At 43.0% G+C, this 26,492-nt stretch overlaps 2 protein-coding genes across 4 annotated transcripts in view; both read right to left on the bottom strand.

Moving 5' to 3' along the window:
* Nucleotides 1-26,492, bottom strand: part of SIL1 (SIL1 nucleotide exchange factor) — a 430,788-nt gene that overhangs the window by 81,575 nt on the left and 322,721 nt on the right. For all 3 annotated transcript variants that reach the window (XM_050795054.1, XM_050795052.1, XM_050795053.1), the window contains 2 exons: nt 15,241-15,349; nt 7,615-7,714 (listed from right to left, as the gene is read on the bottom strand). In XM_050795054.1, the coding sequence (XP_050651011.1) occupies nt 7,615-7,714; nt 15,241-15,349 (209 nt within the window). The remainder of the gene's footprint in view (nt 1-7,614; nt 7,715-15,240; nt 15,350-26,492) is intronic.
* The window catches only part of LOC126956106 (uncharacterized), a 589,638-nt gene that overhangs the window by 280,953 nt on the left and 282,193 nt on the right, over nt 1-26,492 (bottom strand). The gene's annotated exons all lie outside the window — the stretch shown is intronic.

Below are 26,492 nucleotides of genomic sequence, written 5' to 3'. Positions count from 1 at the left end.
TGTCTACATGTATGTCTTCTTTTGAAAAGTGTTTATGTCCTTTGCCCACTTTTCTTTTAGTTGTCAAATTATCCTTTATTGAAATATTTTCCTCTGTGCTTAAATAGCTGGGCATTCCACTGCACCACTGTTGATGTCATCTATGACGTCATGAGGGTGATGGCCATCAACACTGCAGCCCACAAACTGAGCAGTCCCCAGGATCTCTTTAATGGTTCTAGAGAATTCTCTGGCTAAAGATTGGTGCCACATCTGTCAAGTAATCTTGACAATCGCATCAAAAGTGATATTTCCACTGTGTTTAACGTTTTTCTGTTTCTGTCTCTTGGCAGTTCCTTGAGGGCTTTGATGATCAGGGCAGAGGCAGAAGGTACTACCTCAATCTGGGCCTGTCTGTTCTGAATGGTCAGTTTCACTGTAATCCTCAGACCCCTCCAGTCACTGGCTGCCTTGGCAATATCGTCACCAACCTTTTTTGGAGACAGACCCAGGGGGCCAATCTTGGGGGCCAGTGCCAGATACCAGCAATGATATCAGTGCCAGCACAGACATGGCACTCACTTCACCCTCCGTGCACCTCAGGTATACAACTTTTTTTTTTTTTGAGACAGAGTCTTGTCCAGTCACCCAGGCTGGAGTGCAGTGGCGTGATCTCGGCTCACTGCAAGCTCCGCCTCCCGGGTTCCCGCCATTCTCCTGCCTCAGCCTCCAGAGTAGCTGGGACTACAGGTGCCCACCACCATGCCTGCCTAATTTTTTTTTGTATTTTCAGTAGAGACGGGGTTTCACCATGTTAGCCAGAATGGTCTCAATCTCCTGACCTCGTGATCTACCTGCCTCAGCCTCCCAAAGTGCTGGGATTACAGGCGTGAGCCACCACGCCCAGCCAGGTATACAACTTTGATCTCGCTGGGGTCGAACTTCGGCAGTTTGCCCAGTTTTTAATGGGGTTGTTTTTTTCTTGTAAATCTGTTTACGCTTCTTACAGATGCTGGATATCAGACCTTTGTTGGATGCATAGTTTGCAAAAATCTTCTCCCATTCTGTAGGTTGTTTATTGATAGTTTCTGTTGCTGTGCAGAAGCTCTTTAGTTTAATTAGATCCCACTTGTTAATTTTTGCTTTTGTTGCAATTGGTTTTGGCATCTTCATCACGAAACCTTTGCCCATGCCTATGTCCTGAATGGTATTGCCTAAGTTGTCTTCCAGGGTTTTTATAGTTTTAGGTTTAAGTCTTTAATCTATCTTGAGTTCATTTTCGTATATGGTGTAAGGAAGTGGTCCAGTTTCAATATTCTGTGCATGGCTAATCAGTTATCCTAGCAACGTTTATTGAACAGGGAATCCTTTCCCCATTGCTTGTTTTTGTCAGATTTGTCAAAATAGCAAAGACATGGAATCAACCTAAATGCCCATCAAAGATAGACTGGATAAAGAAAATGTGGTTCATATACACCATGGAATACTACGCAGTCATAAAAAAAAGAATGACATCTGTCCTTTCGAGAAACATGGATGGAGCTGGAGGCCATTATTCTTAACAAACTAATGCAGATACCAAATACCACCATGTTCTCACTTATAAGTGGGAGTTAAATGATGACAATGCATGGATACATAGAGGGGAACAACACACACTGGGGCCTATTGGGTGGAGGATGGGAAGAGCGAGGGGATCAGGAAAAATAACTATTGGGTACTTGGGCTTAATACCTGGGTGATGAAATAATCTATACAACAAAACCCCATGACACACGTTTATCTATATAACAAACCTGAACATGTACCCCCGAACTTAAAAGTTAAAAATTAGAAAATAAATAATAAAAACTCAAGAAGAAAAAGATACGCTGCATTTTCCCTATTTTTTATTCATTACATTGTTCTTTCTTTATTCCTAACATTTCAAGTTTCTTTCTATTATTCTTTTTTCATTCTATTTGGAGAATATCCTTTAGTCATTCTTTCAGAGTAGGTCTGCTGGTGAGAAATTTTCTTAATTTTCCTCTCTCTAAAAGTGTCTTGACCTCCCTTTCACTCCTGAAAGATATTCACAGTTATAAAATTCTGTGTGGACAGTTCATTTTTTCCCCCAGCAATTGAAAAATGTTCCACATACTTCTGGCCTCTATGGTTTCAGATAAAAAATTCACTATCGCTCAATCATTGTTCCCCTATAGTAGTATTATTTTTTCTAGTTGCTTTGAAGATTTTTCTGTCTTTAGTTTTCAGAAGTTTAACTGTGATGTATCTTGGTGTTGATTTCTTTGAGTTTATCCTGTCTGGAGTTCACTTGGATTCACTGGATTCACTTAATGAATCTGTGAGTTTATGCCTTTCACCACATTTCGGAATTTGTTAGCCATTGTTTCTTGATTATTTTCTAGCCCCATATTCTTTCTACTGTCCATCTGGAATTCCAATGACACAAATGTTAGATCTTTTGTTACAGTCCCACAGGTCCCTAAAGCTCTTTTATTTTTTGTTCTCCTATCTATCTTCTCTCTGTTGTTCAGACTGTGTAATTTTTATTTATCTGTCTTTAAGTTTACTGATTCTTTTCTCTGTCATCTCTGTTCTGCTACTGAGCCTATCTAGTGACTTTTAAAATTTTAGTTATTATATTGTTCAGTTCTATAATTCCATTTGGTTCTTTTTTCTTATCTTCTGTTTCCTTACTGAGACTTTGTTTCAAGGGTGCTCATAACTGCTTGCTGAAGCAATTTTATAATAGTTATTTTAAAATTCGTGTTAGATAATTTCAACTTCTGAGTCATTTCAGTATTAGCATCTGTCTCAGTCTGCTCGGGCTGCTATAACAAAATATCATATACTGGGTAGCTTAAACAACATACATTTATTTCTCACAATTCCGGATGCTGGGGAAGTCCAAGATCAAGGTATGAGTCAATGTGGTTCCTGGTGAGGGACCCCTTTCCGGCTTACAGATAATCACCTTTTAGCTGTATCTTCACATGGTAGAGAGAGTGCTGGTCTCTCTTATTCTTCTAAGGACACTAATCCCTCTTAAGCCCAACCCTCATGACCTCACCTAAATCTAATTACCTTCCAAAGGTCCTACCTCCAAACATTACATTGCAGCATTAGGGCTTCAACTTATGAATCTGGGGGAGACACAAACATTCAATCCATAACAGCATCTGTTGATTGTCTAATTCAAGTTGTGATTTTCCTGGTTCTTGGTATGAAAAGCAATTTTTAATTATATCCTAGACATTTGGGGTATTAAGTTATGAAATTCCAGATCCCACTTAATCTTTTTCAGTAGGTAGACATCCTATTTAGGTTTAGTATACTGGTTCAGGCTCACTTGTGTGGGTTGTGGCATCAATGACAATTTAGTTTTCAGAGCATTGTAGTGCTACTCTGGTCTGCTTCCTTTGTGTGCTACCCAGAGGTCAATCTAAAAACCTGGGCAGCATTCCACACTATAGTTCAGTTCTTAAACTTTTTGTAGTATTAATTCTTGTCAGTTTCTTGTATGGGTCACTGAATGGGTGTGTCTGGGACTTCATATGTAAAATCCCTTTCTCTAGCTCCCCTCTCTCCCAAATCCTACCCTTACTCTCTAGTTGGGAAGTCAAACAGCTTCACCTGCCACCACTGGATGCTGGCCACTGGGAGTGGAAGTCTAGGTTCCTCCCTGGGCCTCTACTGACACCACTTTGGTGGGAGAATCGAGCACTGCTTCACTGCTGCTGGCCCGAGGGTAGAAGTTCATACTTCTCACTTATTCCACTGGCACTGCCCCAGAGAGGGAAACAGAATGCTGCCTCACACTGTCTCACTGCCTCCAAGTTGGGGGTGGAAGTACACACTTTTCATTCACCCCAGCGGACACCGTATCATCAGGGAAAAGTAAAAAACCATGTTGGTGCTGCCAGGCAGAGGACAGATATTCAAGTTCCCTGCTTAGCCTCTGCTGACACCACTTCAGCAGGATAAGTAGCCTGCTACTGTCAGATGGGGGATGGAAAATCAGGATCCACGCTTGGTCTCTGTTGGTAATACACCAGCAGGGGAAGCAGAGAATATCCACTGGGCAGAGGGTGAAAAGTCAAGCTCTGCTCAACTCCCACTGACACCATCTTGATGGAGGAAGCAGAACACTGCCTTCTACCACTGTTTTACTGTCAGGAACAGATACGAGTTCAGGCTCTCCACTTGGCCCCGGGCAATCCTGGTGGAGGAATCAGAGTACAGTTTGCTACTACCACCAAATAGGAGGCAGAAGTCCAGACTCCCCACCTCAGTGTCCACTGCACTGGCACTAAGTGGGGTGGGGAGATTTTCATGATCTTTGACAGGAGTAGGACAGGTATTGTAAATAAGGTTTCTGTTCTGTTAGGATGCCCTTTGCTCAATTCTTTGTCTAGAAATAGCAGGCTTTTCTTATAACTTTTTAAAATCTGCACCAGTTGACATTTTCAGGATGTGGGATTTGCCAACACTCAGTCTAAAATATATAGAGGACAAAAAGAAAATCCAAGGAACTCACTGCCATGTCATTTCCCAAGCTCCAAGGTCCCTAGCCAGTCTGCTGCCTTCTGACTGTGTTTTAGAGTCTTCCTACATTTGCTTTTAGTATTATGTCCAGGGTTTTTAGTTACCCTTAGCTGGGGGAATAGGGAGAAATGAGTCTATTACATCTTGCCAAGAATCAAAAGCTTAAGAAGGCCATATCTTAAAATATAATAATTTGTAGAATACAGGTGAACAATAGCAGACATAATAAAACATAAAAGCATTAAGCAATTTGTATGGAAATAGAGGGATAAGTAGACGAGATTCAAACATAACAACCCAAATCTGCTGGGAGAGACAGCTTTTCCAAGAACCAAGGAACTCCGGGAAAGACTGATTCACTTAAACCTACTAAGCTACCAGTGGATACACTGTAATTGATGTTCTCCTCCCCAAAAACATCCAATTCCCAAAAACCCACTCATTTAATTAAGAGGATATGGCCGAATATCTGACAGTATTGTCTATATAAATCACAAAAGCACCATCCTGTACTTGTAAGACACCACATAGGCTAGGTTTAAAGATTAATAAACAAAAATAGGATGCTATCTGTAGCCAAGAGCTTGATATATGTAAGAAACTCCCCAACCAATTTCAAATCCATTTATTTGCCAATCCCGGCGCCAGCTCGAAGAGCACATTGGCAGTGAACTGAGTCAGTCCAGATAGGCTCCAAATGAAAGCAGAAGGACGCCAGGACTTAGCACCTCAATGATGGTGCTAACAACCTAAGTTCCACATAAGTAAGGAAAGAGTATGATAGCCAGACCTCAGAGGTGAGCAGCTGGTGCAAATGAGCAGGAGCTGGGGTCTTGCATTTGGGTGCTGATATTGGGATCCCCTTGAAGGGGAGAGGAGTATTTTTTCTTTTTCTTTTCTTTTTTTTTTTTTTTTTTTGGAGACGAAGTTTCTCTCTTGTCACCCAAGCTGGAGTGCAATGGCACAATCTGGGTTCACTGCAACCTCCACCTCCCGATTTCAAGTGATTCTCCCACCTCAGCCTCTGGAGTATCTGGGATTAGGATGCATGCCACCACGCCGGGCTAATTTTTGCATTTTCAGTAGAGACAGGGTTTCACCATGTTGGCCAGGCTGGTCTCAAACTCCTGACCTCAGATGATCCACCCGCCTTGCCCTCCCAAAGTGCTGCACCCGGCTGAGAGGAGTATTTTTAATTACAAAAATCAGCAACTAGAACTTTTAAGTAATCTTTAAATACTTAATTTAAAAATTAATTTTAATTTAAAATTTAAATTAATTTTATTTTAAAAATTAAAAGTAATTTTTAAATATTTTATAAATATTCATACTTTTCTACACTAATTGAATTACTGGGGTGGGGAGAAATGCCATCACCTGAGAAAAGAAAATCCAAACACACTCCCAGGGAAAGCAAAGAGAAGAGAACAAGGTTAAGTGGGTCCTCCATCCGCAGAGAAGACGCTGAATAGGAGGTTTTTAATGTTCCCATCAGTCCCACATGGAGCCGACAGTGAGTGGGAAGGAGCCAAAACCCTGGCCAGGCCCTGTTCTAGGCACCCAGGCACTCCTCTCCTGGCCTCACCTGTACCAGGCAGATGTGCTTCTCCTCAGCCCCTCGGCTAATACATCTGTGGTAGGATGCAATTGCGAGCATTGCCTTCCTTCACCCACTGCTGCTGCCACTGAGCCATGTGCCCTCCCACACCACATACACTCTCCATGTAGGAGAAGTGATTTTGGTAAGATGAGTAAAGACGTGGAGACTGGGCCTGCATTTCACACACTTAAACAGGTAAACACCAGCTTCCTATCCCCCAAAAGGTTCATTTTCCCAGAAATATTTAGTTCTAAAGGATCAAAACAACCTATGGCTTCTTCCAGTAATACACAAGCTGTCAAAAGCCTAATGCTGTCTCTCTAAGATATTACCTGGATTCAGGGGAAGGAGTGAAGAGGTAAATAAAGGCAAACAAGTGCCAACCACGGTGGTTCATGCCTGTAATCCTAGCACTTTGGGAGGCCAAGGTGGGCAGATCATTTGAGGTCAGGAGTTCGAGACCAACCTGGCCAACATGGTGAAACCCCCATCTCTACTAAAAACATAAAAATTAGCTCAGTGTAGTGGCAGGCACCTGTAATCCCAGCTACTCAGGAGGCTGAGGCAGGAGAATCACTTGAACCCGGAGGTAGACCTTGCAGTGAGCCAAGATCGTACCACCACACAAACAACAAGGCCAACTGGGTCACACAGCGAAACTCTGTCTCAAAAAAAAAAAAAAAAAGGCAAATGGGGACTGTAAGGAGAAGAGGGAGGGAGAACGAGAACTTAGGTCTCTAAGGCAGCCATCAGAGAAGGTTCTTTCAAACACTGACAGGACTCAAACAGAAATACAGAGAAATGACTCCAAGAGCTCATGATCCATCTAAGAGTGAGATTTCTTCCTGGTATAGACCTGTAGCTGTGAGCCCTCCCACGCATTAGGGGCATGGCCAGGGGCTGTAATTCTTCACCTTTTCCTCCTCTCATTCCCTTAGCTTGTAGAGAAATTTAGAGCTGGAGGAAACCTCAGTCATCCTCTTGTTCCAGCCCTATGTTTTAAATTTAAGGAACCTGAGGCCTAGAAGAAACACATTTGCTACATGTTCAAAGGACAAGGACAAGGATTCAGGCTTCTTGCTTCCCGGGCCAGCTCCTCTTTCTTTTGGAACAAGCCTGTGTCTAATTCAAGTGTAAGTGAGGCAGAGATCTGGGCCGTAAAGTCTACTCACTCCACTCATGCCCGTGATAATGGAGAGAATGGCCACCCCTGCTCGGTGCCTCAATTTCTCCAAGCATAGGGAGCTGTTTGAAGACAAGGGATGGCAAACAGAATTCTAACCTAAACCATGACAGAAATGCTCCCAGCACTTCTTTTTAATAGTTTAAAAGGGTTACTTACTTGTCATTAATGGTTCTTTAAATTATTTTACAATATTGTTATCCCATATTTATTGCAAGAGTTCCCATAAAAATGAGTCCATTCTCTGCAAAAACAACAAGGCCATGCTGCAGGCTTATACTCACAGGAAAAAATCATCACACACCTTGTCTTCCTTTGAACTCTCCATCTCTGCCCCCTCCTTGAATTTTGCCAGTGCGCTCTTGAGGTCCTGAGATGTGTAGGTGTTGGTGTTGATATCCAGCCTGTCCAAAGAAAACTGAGAGTAAAGAGGGAGGCATGGCTAGGCTTGGTGGCTCGCACTTGTAATCCCAGTACTCTGGGTGGCCAAGATGGAAGGATAGCAAGATCCCATCTCTACAAAAACTTTAAACATATTAGCTGGGATGTGATGGTACGTGCCTGTGGTCCCGGCTACGTGGGAAGCAGGAGGATCACTTGAGCCCAGGGGTTCAAGGCTGTGGTAAACTATGATTGTGTCACCGTACTCCCACAGCTGGGCAACAGAGTCAGACCCTGTCTCTAAAAATAAATAAGAGGGGAGCATCATATTTCCCAAGAAAGAAAATGTCCCTGGGTAAATGGCACCCTAAGGTAAGCAAAGCCAGGCCAGCTCTAACTCTGAGTGTACTATCATACCTTTGCCTTCAGTCAGCCAGAAGTCTAACAGAGTGACCTTACCTTGAAGCTAGAAGAGGAAAGACACAGCTGAAAATGGGATCATTCCATGAGAGAGGAAGAAATGGCATGGGGCAGACAGAAGCCAACCATGAACAGAGGCTCTCAGCCAGCTTCTCAAGGCAGAAATAAGCCTGGAATACCTGTGCAATGCTCCTCCCTCAGGCAGGACCTCTCAGAGGGAAGTGGACTCAGACACAGGGAGTAACGTGCACCCTTATTTATTAATATATTTTTCCATGAAAGGGGACAACAGGGCCCTGAGTCCCACAGTGTGTGCCTGATCTGATTAGACAAAGCAGCCTGTCTACAAAAACAAGTTGGATAGATTCACACTGTAAGACCAACCTCTGAGCACAGAGGAGAGGCAGGAGGTATGTCTCAACCTGACCAAGGAATGGATCTGAGATACTAAGGAGCAGAATCAAGGTCAGCCCCTTCCACGGCCAGCCTCCAAGGGGAGGAGGGAAAGGAATCAATGTGGCTATAATCTCAGGAACCTGCCAAAGACCAGAATGGTCTCCTCACAAAATTCCCTGGAGCTGATCCAAGCCACAGCTACGTGTCTTAACCAGAGAGAAGACATCCATCATGTGGGAGCAAGGTTTTACCACTAGCATTCATTTTAGTTCAATGAACAGAGGTAAGCACAAGAATGATGTGGACGAAGGGAAGAGTGGAGTGTGGACTGTGCTTAACAAGACTGTCTGCCTGGCGTTGGGTTCAGGATTCCTATATCCTGGAATGCCCACAAGATTTCAGAGGTGAGGAGGAAGGGGCTACTGGTCTGCTCTACTCCAGGCAGGAAGAGCACGTCAGTCTCATAGTCTGAGATTCCAGCAGGCCTCAGTTCTCATGTACTAAGGGCTTTCATTCTTCCTAGAGACATTTTAGGGCTCTGAGAAAAACACTCACCTTCTCTAAACCTCAGTCCTCCTAAACTAATTAATAATAGCTAGTAACTCATTTATTGAGCATTTAGCCATGTGTTAGGCAGTTTGTTAATCCCTTTAAGTAATATTTCATTCAAATAGTTACCACAATCCTACAACGTAGGGAGAGAATCCTGAATCCTTCTCCCTACAGAGCATCATCCACTGCCAGTGCATGAGGATACCACTGCTCCGCCCCACATACCCAAGGGAGCTACATATTCAGGAACCATAGCTTGAACACATTATCTCCTCCCTCCTGTAAGACTCGGTCAGGACTAATCCCATTATGCCATGTATCTCTGCCGTGTATCTCATCAGTCTCACTCTCCTAAGCCATCTCTCATCACCCACTCTCAGTCCCAACTACGTACATACAAGCACGCACATGTGCACTCAAGTTCATGCACACACACGAAACAGTCATCTGGTGGTCTCACTTCATTCTTCACTACGAAAAATAGACCAAAACTTCATTTTCCCATGATCAGTTCTACAAGCTAACCTGCACCTAAGTCTATGTTTTCTACTTTCCTTCCTACTATAATGGATGAGTGTCCCTGATCCTATTAAACTCAGTTCCAGATCGCACTTGCCTTTACAAAAGCTTTAACTCCCATAATTACACCTCTCCCTCCTGCCTCCATCGTCAATTTCTCCCTTCAGCTGGATTATTCCCATCAGCACACCAACTCTCCTTTTACCCCCCAGTCTCTTCTGGTTATCCTGCCATTTCCCTGCTCTCATTCAGAGTAACGCTTTATGAACACATTGTTTTCACTCACTATCCCCACCTTTTTTACTCCTATTTATACTGCCATTTACTGTAATCTGGATTCTGTCCTCACAACTCCACTTACACTGCTAATCAAAATTAGCAATAACTGATGACCAATCCGATGGACCCTTCTTCACTCACTTCATGTTCCTCAACCACTAAGCTGCATTTGCACAGTTCACCCTCCCTTCTTAAAAAACTCTCAGTCAGGTGTGGTGGCTCATGCCTGTAATCCCAGCACTTTGGGAGGCCGAGGAGGGAGGACTGCTTGAGCCCAGGAGTTCAAGACCAGTCAGGGCAACATAGTAAGACTCTGTCTCTACAAAAAACTTGAAAATTAGCCAGGTATGGTGGTGTGTGCCTGTGGCCCCAGCTACTCAGAAGCCTGAGGTGGGAGGATTGCTTGAGCCCAGGTTGTAGTGATCCGGGATTACGCCACTGCACTCCAGCCTGGGCGACAAAGCGAAACCCTGTCGGAAAAAAAACAAAAAACAAACAAACAAACAAAAACACTCGCCTTTCCTGGCTTGTTACCTCACTCTCATGGCTCTTTCACTTCCTCACTCCTTCTCCAACTCTTGCTGGTTCCTCATCTCCTACCTGAGCCACATAGCCCAGAATGCCTTGGAGTTCAGCCCTGTCAATCTTCTCCACCTCGACATCCTCCCCTAGTTACTTTAAAAACCTATCTGCTAGTGATCTCAACATTAACATCTCCAGCCCAACCTCTCCCCTGAGCACCAATCAGAGTCTTGCACAACTACCTGATAGATCTGTATCTAAAATGTTTAACAAGTACTTCAAACTTATTGAATCTAAAACATGGCTCTTGATTCTTCTCCTTATAAGTCTGTCCGTCTCCCAACTTTTCTATTTCAATAAATAGTACCAACAACCACCCAGTTGCTCAAACTCCAAAATGAGGCTTTATCCTCAATCCGTGCCCCTCCCTGCATCTTCCTTCAACCTCTACGTTGAAATCATAAGCAAGTCCTCTTGAGTCTACCTCCAAATTAAATCTCCAAATTCATTCAGTCTCTGTTATGATACCCTAGACTCTGTCTACAAAAAACTTGAAAACTGGCCAGGCATGGTGGTGTGTGCCTGTGGCCTTAGCTACTCAGAAGCCTGAGGTGGGAGGATTGCTTGAGCCCATTATGTCTTACCTGATCTACTGAAATGACATCCTAATTCTGTCTTCTTTTGTCCACTGTCAATCTCATCTCCAGACACACAGCAACTAAATCACCCTCCTACCTAAAATCTTCCAATGGCAGCTGGGCATGGTGGCTCACACCAGTAATCCCGGCACTTTGGGAGGCCGAGGTGGACAGATCACGAGGTCAGAAGTTCAAGACCAGCCTGGCCAACATGGTGAAACCCCGTCTCTACTAAAAATACAAAAATTAGCCAGGTGTGGTGGTGGGCATCTGTAATACCAGCTACTTGGGAGGCTGAGGCAGGAGAATTGCTTGAACCCGGGAGGCGGAGGTTGCAGTGAGCTGAAATGGTGCCACTGCACTCCAGCCTGGGTAGCAGAGCAAGACACCATCTTAGGGGGGAAAAAAATCTTCCAATGGTTTTCCATTACAATTAAATGTGAATGAAGAACATACAACATGTTCCTCAAAAGCTACATATTCTGGTCCCCCACATACCTCTCCAATCTCATCTCCTATCGGTTTCCTTCCTTCTCTCTTCTCCTCTAGTCACCTTGATTGTTTTCTTGCTTCTCCTACTTGACAAAGCCTTTTCCTTGATAAAGCCTGGGACTTCCTGTTGTTTCATCTGTCTGAAATGTCCTAACTCCTAAACCTATAAACCTAACCCTTTGCATAAAGAGTTAATTATTCTTTTTGTCCATATCATCCTTGTTCTTGCCTCTGTTCCCTGAACTGAAATAAGTGCTAGTGATAAAACCTTGCTCCCCAACGGATGTCTTCTCTCTAGTCAAGATGCATGGCTGTGACTTGGATCAGCTCCAGGGATCTCAGTGAGGTTACCAATCTAGTCTTTGACAGGTTCCTGAGATCAGCCACATTGGTTCCTTTCCTTCCTCCCTTTGGGGCCAGTTAATTAATCCATGATTAATTCCCAATACTTACATGTTTTAGAACAGGGTCAGCAAACTATCAGTAATGACCAGATAATATCTTACTTATGTGCTTATGTACCTGGTTTTCTGTTCGCCAGCCTTGTGGAGGTTGTTTTGTTTACTGCTGTATCCCAATGCCTGGCACATGGGCACTCAATAGGTTTTCGTGAAATAAATCAATGGAGGAAGTAAATGGCCCTGTCCTTAGCCCAACCTCTTAACCACTATACCATACTGGACCTTGGTAAATGTTCAACCCAAGATGGCACAACTTGAATGTGGTTTTACCCTCAGTCCTCCAAACCCAGGAGGAACAGTCAAAGAAGCTGGTTACTCCAGGGCAAAAAGAGAGATGTACTATGGAGATGTTGACAGGGATATGGACTAAAACCAGTAGAGATGGCAAAGCCTAAAGCATAAATAGCAAATGAAAACCTGTTGCTAAGAGCCAACTATGTGCAATGAAATAAGGCAGTACTAAAGGAACTCTCTGAGACAAGCCAGAGTCAGGGTCTTCTGTCCCAGACTGTAGAGCCAGCAAGCATTGCAGCTCTAGGTAGCAATGTGGCCAGCCACACAACATAGTAGAGAGACTGCCATGAATTTTGGATTAATGGACTGTCCCCATCTCAGCCTCCTGAGTAGCTGGGACTACAGGCATAATACACACCATACACTCACATACCCACACACCCAGCTAATTTTTGTTTTTGGTGGTTTTTTTTGTTTGTTTGTTTTGAGACAGGGTCTGTCTCTGCTACCCAGGCTGGAGTGCAGTGGTACGATCTTGACTCACTGCAACCTCTGCCTCACAGGCTAAAGTGATCCTCCCAACTCAGCCCTGCGAGTAGCTGGGACTACAAGTGTGTGCCACCACCTCCGGCTAATTTTTATATGTTTTGCAGAGACACACATCCTGTTACCCAGGCTGGTCTTCAAATCCTAGGCTCCAATGATCCACAGCCTCCCAAACTGTTGGTATTACAGGTATGAACCACTGCGCCCAACCCCTAACTCAATATTCATAAGCTAAGAAAAGAATAGATTATTTTCTTCAGAAAATAAGACTTGGATTACATGTGAAAAAAGACTTCCTAAAAGTACTTTGAGACACTGAAATATGTGTGTATTGTGCACGAAAGAAGTTTGGCAGGGGCCATGATAATGACAGCTGATTATTTCTTACATGGTTGTGAGAAAGGAGTAATTTTCTGACCTGGGTCACTCCAAGTATAGGCCTATCTGAAGGGATGAGGGAAGATGAAAGATCCTTCCCAATTTGGCGTGACTGTAAGGAGAGCAAATGCCTCTATCTCAATATGAAGTAGAATTTTCCAACAGTGAAAACTGTCTAAATCTGAACAGGCTGTTTTGTGGGGTGAGTGCCACCTGACAAAAGTACATATGAACCAGCTGAGTGACTTTCTGACAGGCATGTCAACGAAAAGACTAAGGTAAGAAGTGGGTCTCTAGGACCTCCTTCTAATTACATCTAACTGCAAAATAATGGGTTTTTGTTTTAGTTTTTTTGAGACAGAGTCTTGCTCTGTCGCCCAGGCTGGAGTGCTATGGCGCAATCTTGGCTTATTGCAACTTTCGCCTCCCAGGTTCAAGTGATTCTTCTGCCTCAGCCTTCTGAGTAGCTGGGATTGCAGGCACCTGCCACCACACCCAGCTAATTTTTGTATTTTTAGTAGAGACAGGGTTTCACCATGTTGGCCAGGCTGGTCTTGAACTCCTGACCTCAGGTGATCCACCCGCCTTGGCCTCCCAAAGTGCTGGGATTACAGGTGTGAGCCACCACGTCCCACCTGCAAAATACAGTTTAAATTATAAAATCTAGGCGGGGCACAGTGGTCCACATCTGTTATCCAAGCACTTTGGGAGGCCAGGGCAGGAGGATCACTAGAGTCCAGGAGTTTAAGACCAGCCTGAGCAATAAAGTGAGACCCTGTCTCTACAAAAAAAAATTTTTTTAAAAATAGCCAGGCATAGTGGCACACACCTGCAGCCCCAGCCTACTCAGGAGGTTGGGGCAATGAAATTGCTTGAGCCCCGGAGTTCGAGGTTACAGTGAACTATGATCACACCACTTTACTCCAGCCTGGGCAACAGAGCAAGACCCTATCTCTAAAAAAAAAAAAAATCATCATCATCATCATCATCACCATCCTCATCCAAGGACTGAGTAACACTAACCACACTCAATCCGTAACTAATAATTCCCAATTCTTACATGTTTTAGCACAGGGTCAGCAAACTATCTGTAATGGCCGGATACTATTTTAGGCTCTGTGATCCATATGGTGTCTGTCCCAATTAATCAACCCTGTCATTGGAGCAAGAAAGCAGCCACAGACAGTATGTAAACAAATGAGCATGGCTGTGTCCCATTAAAACTTTATTTATGGACACTGAAATCTGAATTTCATACATTTTCATGAGTCATGAAATATTACCTTTTGATTTTTTTCCAACCTTTAAGAAATGTAAAAACCAATTTCATTTGCAGACTGAACCAAAGGAGGGAGCAGTCCCAGTAAGGCCCACAGGCCATAATTTGCTGGTCCCTGTGTTAGAAATTTCATGGCTGGTATTTCTACTGAGCTTTCAAAATGCACAATTCCAGCAACCCCTGCAACTCCATGCCTCAACCTCCCTCCCCTTCATTCAGGAAATATCGAGCAAAAGAAAGGATGCTAATTTAAGGCAACAAAAAGAAAAATGGCAACACTGCATTATCTAAAATTGGATAATCTAACCCGGTTATTGAGGAATAAGGCAATCTCTAGCCAGTGGAGAATGGCAGTAGCTTCTACTTTTATACTACAAGAAAGCCTGTTTTAATACTGACTAACGAGAGGAAAAGTTAGTCTGAATTAAAGACTTTAAAATGCAATTTTATTGTTCACCAAGGAAGTATTACTGCAAAGCAGAAGGCCTAACAGGCCTGTTTTAATGAATAGATGACTCATCTGTAATCAGCGCATTAATTGTTGGGATTCAAATGGGTGCTCTTAAAGTACTGGGAAAAATAGCTTCATTTTTAAAGCAGGTTAAGCATTCCCCCTACAGCCTTTTTTAAAGTATCAATTTGCTTTGCAAACTATCTCTTTCCAAAGACTGTAGAAGTAAACCTTCATAAAACCCTGACAGATTTATCACAAATTCTATGCTATTAAATTTCAAATTTAAAAAAGCCACATGAATTTGGGCAACGTTTTAAGTATTACAATACAAAATCAATGTCATCACTTAGCCTCCCAGTCCCTAAGGTTGACACTGTACCTTTTGCCTTTCAAATTATTTCGGAACTTGTCCTCAGATTGGAGTTTTGCCTCTCTTTCCCCAGTCTGAAGATTCAGCCGTACGTGGGATCCTGCAGGAACAGCCTGCCCTAAAAGCCAAGAAGAGAAAACGCTCATGAGGTACAAGGTCCTTGGAAAGTCGCCAGGATGGCCAACAAGCAACAGGACTTACTAGTTCATGAAGACACAACTCAGCTGTGTTCAGTTACCTCCTCAATCCACCCATCTCTCTCCTGTGAACACACACACCACTCGCACATACTCACTTAGCTAATCTATAAAGGAAATCTGTAAGGGAATGGGGTAAGATGGGCAAGAAGATTCATACTTGAATCTAGAGACCAACGTCCCCCAATTAGAACCTGCATATTTAAACTATTCTATGTTTTCTTGAGCTAATAAAAGCTTTGTGTTATGTGCAGCAGGTAAGTGGTAGATACCTACTCATTCCTCAGGACATGCTACATTACTGTCTCTTCCATGACACTCTTCCTGCCCCTCCCCTGACAGTCAGTCCCACAGAACCCCAGACAGCCTGCCATCCCAGCAAGCTTACACCTCACCACCTGCATCTGTTTAATTAGGCTCCTTCGATGAGGCTCTCTCCTTCCTAAGCAAAGGGACTGTATTTCCTCCTTTTTGATTTCCCAGCCCTTAGGCCAGGGCTTAGCACATAAAATGTGTGGCACTTAATGTTATGAAAAGGAAGAAGGAAGAGACTGGAAGGCAAGAGGACAGAGCAAGCCAAGGAGGCAGGGAGTGGAGCCAAGAGAAACTGAAAACCTACACCCACCTATCTATCTATGGAGTTGATCCATAGCTAGGAAAAACAAGTGTTGTGAATCGATGGGCTATTCCTATGCACTGCACAAAACTACTCAAGTATAGTTAAAAAGCAACTGTGCAGTTGCACATACTACAAATGGAATGCTACACCCATTCATTCATTCATGAAACTGCTGTAGGGATGGAGAATTTCAGGGAAAAGGCTTTTCAGGAGATGGAAGATTTGAAGCAAAGATGGTGCTTCTGACACCTGGACTTTGACTCTGCTTTCTCCTGCCAGAGGATAGCACTGCCTTGCTGGTGTTAAGTTTGATTTAAGAAACCAAATCAATGACTTTCAGAAAAAATTCCTCCCAAGGAAGCACACAGCACAAGTTCTCTCAAATAATCAGGTAAACTCAAGAATAGAAGGATAATGATATAGGCAAGTAGTCAACAGTTTTCTCAATTCTGGGAGGCCCAGAGAAAACTCTGAGTTCCACCAGTCACTCTATTCCCAATCAAGAAGACAGGGATATTGCACACCATGCTGTTTCTGCTCCTGCCACCCCACTTCAGTAGGGAGTTTCTGTATGTTTTACTTTAAAAAAATGGGAAACTACATACAGTATATAGAAGTATGTGCATAATGATTTCCCTCTAACCCCAACCATTATTTTCAAGGATAAAAAACATGTTCAGGCCAGGCATGGTGGCTCACACTTTGGGAGGCCAAAGCAGGTGGATCACCTGAGGTCAGGAGTTCAAGACCAGCCTTGGCAAATGGTGAAACCCCATCTCTACTAAAAATACAAAAATTAGCCAAATGTGGTGGCAGGAACCTGTAATCTTAGCTACTTGGGAGGCTGAGGCAGGAGAACTGCTTGAACCTGAATGGCGGAGGTTGCAATGAGCCAAGATCACGCCATTGCACTCTAGCCTGGGCAATAGTGTGAGACTCTGTCTCAAAAAAAAAAAATGTTCAGAGTGCAGTGGAAAAATCCTTCTCTGGGGTGGCCCTCCTGATAAAGTTAGGAGTCAAATGAAGCAAAAAGTGAGTCCCAGACTAGGAATAAAGGGAATACCATAGCAAGGAAGCCCCACGTGCAAATGCACTGAGACAGAACCCAATAGGCCACAGAAGCTGAGGAGAGACTAGGCCACAGAACTAACTGGAAGGACTGTGGGGGTTGCTGGCTTGGTACCACCAGGAAGCCTGGGTTCATCTTCCTAGGATAGGAAAATATTCATCAAACAGCTGCAGAAGATGGTTCTGGGAGGAGATGAGGCTGAATACTGGCAAGAATAACAAAACTGGCAACTTCTATCCTATTCCTATGATCATAGGGCAAGAGGTAATTTCTTTAGTACTAATCCAATCTCTGAATGTTTGAAGGGGAGAAGCTGCCTCACCTGGAGAGATCCCAAACTGACAAGACAATAGTCCCTTCCTGGATGTATGCTAAACACATCATCCCTGCCATCCCCCTTTACTCTACCACACTGATACCCAATCTACCTCCCAAACTGGTTGATTTTTCCTGCTATGTGTGTCTTGAATGCATACTCTTCTTTCCATCTTCCCCCACTGCTTTTGTCTGAACCATCGCCATCTCTCATCTAGACCCTATCATAGCTTTCTAACTGGCCTCCCTGATTCACCTCCCAATCAAACTGTTCTTTACAGTGACTGATTTTTCTTTTCCAAAATACCAAACCTATGTCATTCTCCTGCTTCAAACCGTTTCATGGCCTCCTACTGTTCTGAAAATAAAGATGAAAATCCTCACCCTGGTCAATGAGGCCCTGCAGTATCTAGCCCTGGCCTGCCTCTCCAGCCTTGTCCACTCCTCATTCCTATGCTCTAGGCACATTGGTCTTTTTCCATCCTTCTGAAAGAACCATGCTACCTCCTACCAGGGGGCCATTCCATGTGCTGTTCCTTTTGCCCAGAATCCTCTTCCCACACTCAGCCTCCATCTCCTCATCCTTCCAATCCCAGCTAAAGTCACTTCTTCTGAAAGACATCCTCTATTTTCTCACACTAGATTTACCTGCCTCCAAAAGATTTCACAGCACCATGAATCCTTTATAGCACTTATCACCATCAGTAATTACACATTAGTTTTTTTATTTATCTGGTGAATATAAGTGCTCACCATTTTATCCTCAGGGTCTATCACATGACCTAGCATATAATGAACTCTCAATAATCATTTGTTGGTCAGGTGAGGAGGCCCTTGCCTATAGTCCCAGCATTTTGGGAGGCTGAGGTGAGGGGATCACCTGAGCCCAGGAGTTAGAGACCAGCCTGGGCAACACAATGAGATCCCATCTCTAGAAAAAAATTTAAAATTAGCTGAGTATGGTGGCTCACACCTGTAATTCCAGCACTTTGGGAGACCAAGGCAGGTGGATCACTTGAGGCCAGGGGTTGGGCAACACAGTGAGACCCCATCTGTACAAAAAAAATAAAATAAAAAAATTAGCCAGGCACGATGGCATACTCCTATAGTCCTAGCCACTTGGAGTCTGAGGTGGGAAGATCACCTGAGCTCAGGAGTTCAAGGCAGCAATGGGCTATGATCACGCCACTGCACTCTAGCCTGGGCAACAGAATGAGAACTTGTCTCTAAATTTAAAAAATAATAATCATTTGTTGAGTGAAAATGTTTAAATGAAAGAGGGAATTCCTAGCTGACCTAGAGTTATATGGAAAGGCCAAGAAGGATTTTTACTAGGGCAGGTAGAGTTATAATAGTAATTAGTCATGTTAATAGTTATTTTTAGTAATAACGGTACTAATACTAGTAATATAATAAAAATAGTATTTTAAATTTTCAAACTTTTGATCAAAGGTAGAAGTGGAAAAGAAAAAAGCATGTGAGTTTATAAGCTTCAGACATAATAGGTTATAATGTGCTAAGCTCGCCGAAAAAGAGGCTAGGATCTTATGTGAATCAAGTTATTTTGAGGAAAATTCCAAAATTACTCCCTTCACATAAGCCACCACAGGGGGTAAGAGCAACCACAATAGCATTAACTCAAAATACAGGTTGTGCTCATTTATAATATACTAAACACGTCATGGCAGCAGCAGTGGCAAAAGCAACAGGAAATGCAGTATTTCAAATACTTCCCCACTGGGGAAATGTCCAAGTTAGAAAGATAGTATAATCTGACCTGCATCCTTCAAGAGCCCCTGCAACAGAAGAAAATGTACCAGAACACAAGGGAAGGGCAAATCAGAGCAAAAAGAAAACAAGATACATACAGGTAACGAGTTAGGGGGATGGAGAGCAAGGGGACAGGCAGAAAATAATGTCTGGATCCAGGAAGGCAAACAGGTCTGCAAAGCCTACAGTGTCTGTTTTCCCACCTCTGGCTCCTTCAGAGCTGATCCCAAGGCTCAGTATCCTAGCCTAGAAAACCCTGTCCGTATCAAGCAAAAAGCCCTGTCCATATTGAGTAAGGCCACCTCACGCTTGAATTTTGACTCCCACTGGGACTGTCACTGACTTTAGTCACAGGCCAGGACCCAGATAACAACTCTTGTTTTCTTGGTTGGGGGGTAATCTATGGTAGACTGCAACATTGTCACCTGTTTTCTTCCTCCCTGCTTGTCACACTCTCTGCCATGTGACCTTACAGTTCCTCCCATTGCAGAGTGTACCTTCCCACACCCTGACTTTGGATTTTGCTTATCATACGCGTTGGCCAGTGGGATGCTGACAAATGGGCCACAAACAGATGTTTGAAATGTGCTTGCATGGTTGTATTGTATTCCGCAATCATCATGAGAAGAACATCACTGCTAGCCTTCTGGTCTAAGAAGGATGAGACACCCATGGAGAAGAACCAAGTCAGGGCTTCATGTGCACATGGTTTATTAAAGGATGCTCTCCAGTTGACAGGAAATGAGGAGGCAGGGAGGACTTTGTACCCCCACCTACGCCCTCCTGGCAGTCAGAGGCCACAGCTACCAGAGCAGGTGGAGGCAGAAGCTCTGGGCAAAGAAGCTTTGACTCCTCAGAGGGTCCAGGAACAGGTGGCAAGAGGGAGTCTTGAACCCCCACAGTAGCTGGGGAAGAAACACTCCCTATGGGAAAAGGAGATCCCAGTGAGTCTGGGCAGGGAACCAAAAGCATCTGCTTTAATGGCTTTCTTAGAGTGTGTCCTAGTCCATTAGGGATCCTATAACAAAGTAACTTAGACTGGGTAATTTATAAACAATACAAATTTATTGCTCACAGTTCTGGAGACTGGGAAGTCCAAGATCACACCAGCAGTTTCAGTGTCTGGTGAGAGCCTGTTCCTCATAGAAGGTGCCTTCTAAGTGTTTTCACATGGTAGAAGGGGCCAGGAGGCATCCTCAAGCCTCTTCACTAATCCTATTCATGGGGTGTGGAACTCTGATGACCTTATCACCTCCTTTTTTTAAGGCCCCACCTTCTAATACCATCATATTGGGTATCAGGGGACAACCCAAATGTCCATCATTTGATAAATGAATAAACAAAAGTAGTATATCCATATATTATTCACCATTAAAAGGAGCCATAAATACTGATACATCCTACAACATTGATGAACCTTGAAAATGTTGTGCTAAGTGAAAGCCAGAGACAAAAAAGCATGTATCATATGATTACTTTTACATGAAATGTGCAGAATAGACAAATTCATAGAAACAGTAGATCAATGGCTGTCAGGGGCTGCAGGAAGGAAGGAATGAGGATTGACCACTGTTGGTCTGGAGTTAGACAGTGGCAGTAATTGCACAACACTGTGGATATACTACAAAAAAAAAAACATCAACTTACAAAAAAAAAAAAAAAAAAAAATCATAGGGGAAATACTTTCAGATTATACAAATCCATCCCTTTACTCTAAAAACCATTGCATGCCATTAGGGGAATCCATCTGCAACAATTACCACTGTGGTAATCATCTAATGGCAATTTGCTACTTCCCTCCTTCTTTACACATTTATTAATTGGGATTTATTTCACTGCAAGAAAAAATTGTAATGCCTCTATTTATATTAGTATGAACTCATGGATATTTTATTCTATGGGTCCAACACTATTATTACTTATCTTGTTGCTCAAATTGTTTCAGCCTTAGCAATCAGAAGTGCCTTTAGATTGGCTCTTATATTCCTTTGAAAAATCCTTCCTCCCCACAATCATTTTCTTTTTAAAAGTATTTGCTTACTTTCTGATTCCATAATATGTTCCAGGTTCATCTTGTATTTCCCTTTCCCCAGTCCTGGAATCAGCCACTTCTCAAGAGCCCTGGTTTTTTGTTTTCTCTTTTTTTTTTTTTTTTTTTAATTGGAGAACAGTGTTTAGAAGCCAAGATCTGGATGCTAGGTGTGTTCATTACTACTAGGGTGTTGGTATTTCTAAGCCCTCTCAGTAGGCGGAGCTAGAAATATGTGTGTGTGTGTAACAAAATACCTTAGACTGGGTAATTTATAAACAATATAAATTATATACACACACACATATACATACATACATTTGTGTATATATACGGCGACAAGGTTTGGCTGTGTCTCCACCCAAATCTCATCTTGAATTGTAGCTCCCCTAATTCCCACATGTCGTGGGAGCCACCTGGTAGGAGGTAATTAAATCATGGGGGTGGGTCTTTCCTGTGCTGTTCTTGTGATGGTGAATAAAGCCTCATGAGATCTGATGGTTTTATAAAGGGCAGTTCCCCTGCACACACTCTCTTGCCTGCTGCCATGTAAAGACATGACTTTGCTACTCATTCACCTTCCACCATGATTGTAAGGCCTCACTGGCCATGTGGAACTGTGAGTCCATTAAACCTCTTTCCTTTATAAATTACCCAGTCTCAGGTATGTCTTTATTAGCAGCATGGGAACTAATATATATAGTTTAGAATATTATATTACATATATTCTAACCACATATACAAATATGGTTCAGAATAACATTCAGGGCCTCCATGTAATCATCAGTCATTAATGTTTAAGGGACATTGAGTTCACTTTCTCTAATAATCTGTGCCAAAAGTAACAAAAGAGGACATTAACAGATGTACGCATATATATACATACAGACATCTATATACATGCACATACCTATATTTCTTGTGATGTTACTGTTGTGTGTATATCTCCACACATCTGTATTTCTATGTCTATTTATCTGTATTTTTTTTTTAAACTACAAGTTTATACTGATACTTCAGATTCCAATCTAATACATGGGCTCATTAGTCTTCTCACTTTACTTATTTATAATTTCTTTAACACTGAGAAACCTGCTCTTATTATCTACAGTATATTTTTGTTCTAGTATACAAATAAACTAGTTTCAAAACTGTTAACCCATATCCCTGTGAGAAATACATTTACCAAACTAGATTACAGCATGTACATACTGTTCTGATTTTAGCTTTACAGTACCTGGTCAAAATACTGCTTCACAAAGTCACTTGGGCTAGTTCTTCTCTGTCCACTTCATTAAGGTTATGTTATTAATTAGTAATGCTCAGCTCATTTGTTAGTATTTGTATTCCATTTTATGGCTCCTGCCCCTCCATATTCTGGTTGGCTTAACTATTTATTTGGTTAGCCTATGAAGAGTATGTGAACTATTACTGTGGTTCTAAGAGTCAGAGCTATACAAAAAGAACAGTGTTCTGTTCTCTTACATACTTTTTTTTTTTGGATAGTTACTGTTTTTTTAAGCCATCAGGCTTTGAGGTGTTTTGTTTATTGTGGCATTCATTCCAATGGTCCTGAAACAAGAAATTAAAAGTGCCCAATGTAAATAATTTTTTTTCTGAAATTATATACTTTTTTTGTGTTAAAATGTCCTTTTAAAAAAATGAGATAATGATGGTAGATAGTGTGTTGTTTCCATGTTAAGGCCCTTAACTCAGCAAAATAAAAAGTTGGCCTTAGTCCTCCAAATTTTTTTTTAAGTTTTTCTGGTCCATAAAACACCACAGCCTAGAAACCACCTCTCCATTCTACCAATCTTCCCTAGGACATTTGAGAATTATTCCAATTGTACACTTTAAATAGGTGGATTGGATAGTATATAAATTATATCTCAACAAAGTGGTTGTAGAAATGTATTCCTCCACCATCTCTTTGTAAATCCTTGAACAGCAATTAGTCTAACAGACACAGTTCAATGTGACAGTTAATATTTTTAGGGGCCAGGAAAGAGAACTAAGGCTCAGGGCCTAGACACAGACCCAGGAGTGCAGTTCTCGGAATGTCAGGAAGAGGAAAATTAGCCTAGGAAGTCTAAGGCCATGAAGCACCAGGACAAGAGGAACCCTGGCAGAAGGACAGGCAAGAAATAGTGGCCAGGAGGTAGGAGCCATGTCAAATGCCCACAGGAGGTAGGAGGCAAGAGAGTGAGGAGGTTCATCTGTAAGAAAACAAGAATGGTGAGGGCTGTGAAAAATGCCCCTTCTGAAAGTATTCCAGTTTAAATACAGAAAAAGCAAACAAAACATATGGCCAGTTTATAACTGCTGAAATGACAGTTTTACCTATTAACAAATTATACCTGGCTCTGTCTTTGCTCCAACTCATCCCAGTGCCCAGTGCTTAGCAACTTGTCCCTCCCGGACTCCCAGTGACAGGGCCTCCTCAGGTGGTGCCCACAGTGAGGCTGCTGTGGAGCTTAGCAACCAGGACAGGCCAACTGGAATGAATGCATGGTGCTCTTGGGGCTGCCTTGGCATTAAGAGCTTTGGTAGTTATGGGACTTCAGGAGGGGTGAAAAGGACGGGATGTCCTCCATAGGCTCCTGCCTAGAAACTCCCCGCTCCAGGGACTTCCAGTCATAACATGGACACAATGGCAGAAAGCCAGAGGCTGCCCCGGCTGGCCGTGCCACAAGACCTGGGACTCTGCTCCTCACTTGCCTATCTTTGTTGGCTGGGTGAATCTAGCCAAATTCCTTTATCTTTCTGAATCTTCATGCCCTTATGTGTCAACTGTAAAGAATTTGTCATGTCTGTTTTCCCTAATGTGCTGCACTGTTGTGAAGAACAAATGAAAAAAGAACTGTGTCAGTGCTCAGAAGAAATAAAAAGTACGCCAGAAAAAGCAGTCCCCAAAACAGCCCAAAAAGGTAAATGTCAACCCGGATGAAGCAAAGACAGCCTATTTGTCAAGTCCTATAGGTAGGTGTGAAGAGTAAAAACTCCCGGTTATGCTGAGTTTCTGAAGGGCAGGAATCAATTATTTGTGCCCACAGCTCAAGCTCAGCTCCAGGCACACAGTAGGCCTCCAGAAATGTCAGCTTGAATGCCAACTCCCTCTTCCCCAGACCAAAAGGAATACAAAAATACAGAACAGGAAGCAATGCCACTCACCTCACTGGGGCCTCCAAGCTCCTAACTAGGGCTGGTCAGAGCTGAGACTTTACAGGCCCAGTTGCCATGACTACCAAAACCCTCTCCTCCTGCTGCTTTATTCAAAACACCCAAACAAGTCCTGGCAAGATCCCTGCCTTATACAAATGAGCATCTATCCTGTCTCCAGGACTCGAACGGAACCAGTAACAAATAACATGCACAAACCTCTCTAGGGTGCTGATCCCTGAAACAACACTTAAAGTTACTGTGTTTTTAAGGGAACCAAAAATGGAGACCTTTTTTTTTTAAATAGCAAAATACATAATGAGCCATTCTGGATCATAATTATATTTATGTATTTTTTAGAAGGACTAAACAAAGACAAACTGAGAAAAATAGGAATATTCTCCAAACCTATTTTTACTCTGAATCATAGAGAATCTAAAATCTGGGCCAGGCCTTAGAAGAGTTCTCCAGCATGGCTTCCAGGCAAGGGCAGAAATCCCCAAGCTGCATGAAAGCCGCTCAGAACAAAAGACTCCAGTTTCCCCCAGGGAAAAGCTACCCTGACAGCTCCCACCATACCCCTCTACCACTACCCCACTACCCTCCAAAGTCTCATCCACAGCACCCTAACCCACATCTCCTTTCCAGTCCTCAAGGAGGACAAACTACAGCCGGTCACCAACCATTCTACACAGAATACACAAGAGTAATGCTTTCCACAGATGAGGACTATCAATGCTACTTAGATTTCTAGTGAGAGAGGTACCTTGAACCATCATCGGGACAAGGCTCAAAGTAACCACATCTAGGACATGGTGAGCCTCTTTCCATAACTGGCTAGTCCACAAGCATCTCCTGAGGACTGGGCAAGAGTCTGCTCTTTTCCAGGCATTCCTTCTGCCACAGCTTACCGTGTGCCCACAAAGGGCCACTGCTGTGTTGGGCACTGGGAAGTATACTACTGTGAACAAGACCAATGCCTGCCATTGAGAAGTATGAAGTAAATGGGGAGAGAAGTAGCAGCATTTAGATTTCCAAGTCCAGAGAACAGCTTTCAAGCAAGCAATGAGGAACTCCATATGAAGCACCTGGAGCTCAGCATATAAAACAGGCAGACAAGAAGCAGGGAGGCCACCTGGCAGGCTGTTATAATTGTCCTAATCAGACATAATAAAGCCTGAACCAGAGGACTGGGTAGGAAATGAAGATTGAGACATCAGTAAAGGATAGTATTTTCATCAGAAAAACGAGGCATCTTGTCGTGGCCCTGCCAGCCCTCCTACTGAGAAAAGCATCAGACTTTTAAGCACGTGCAGTTACTCACTCCTTCCACCAGCCTCGGGGGCCTACCACAGCCCCCGAATTTAATACATCCAGGGATGGAATAAAGAAAACTAGGGGTGAAGGGGGCCACTTTCATGTGCAGACCCATCCTGGGTGTCTCACACCTGTTTCCTAGCCAGTTGATGCCTCCGCTCCCCTTTGATCTCCACCCTCAATGTGTCCCATGATCCTCTTGGACTTAGAGGAAGACCCAGTAAGTGAGACTAATAGGTATGGCCCAGTCCCTTAATCATAGTACCTGGGCTTTCACATCCATTTCGGGAATCTCATCTTCAATAACCCAGCTGACTGCTGTGGTCCACTAGCTCCTATCATTTCACTGTTTTTAAGACAAACTCCGCAAGTCCCACCTGCTTCCCTCACCCGTACAAAACCTTGGACACATTCAGACTTCATTCAGTTTTCAATTACATACACATGGAAGTATGTGTTGGGGGTGAGGAGATTGAGAAAGTACCTGAGAAAATTAGAAGAGAAAGGAAATCACCAAGAAACCAAAGGTGAGGCAGGTGGGGGTACACCACAGCATGGCTATAGCTCTTTGGGCTCTCTAATCCCACTTAGAAATTACTGAGTCAAAAATACAGTTTTAAAAATTGTCACTATAATTGAAATTAACCCTGAGATACTGATAGTGAGCTTTACTTCATAATAACGAAAGAAACAAATTGGCAAATTGGAAGTGAAGGAGTTAAATGTGTCTGTTTCCCAGAGGCCTTAGCACCACTACTGCTCATTTTCTGGAGAAGACTCTTGAGG

The sequence above is a fragment of the Macaca thibetana genome, chromosome 6 (genome assembly GCF_024542745.1).
Source record: "Macaca thibetana thibetana isolate TM-01 chromosome 6, ASM2454274v1, whole genome shotgun sequence".
Classification (NCBI taxonomy): Eukaryota; Metazoa; Chordata; class Mammalia; order Primates; family Cercopithecidae; genus Macaca; species Macaca thibetana.
Note: the sequence above shows the minus strand (reverse complement) of the source record. Positions and strands in the feature narration are given on the sequence as shown.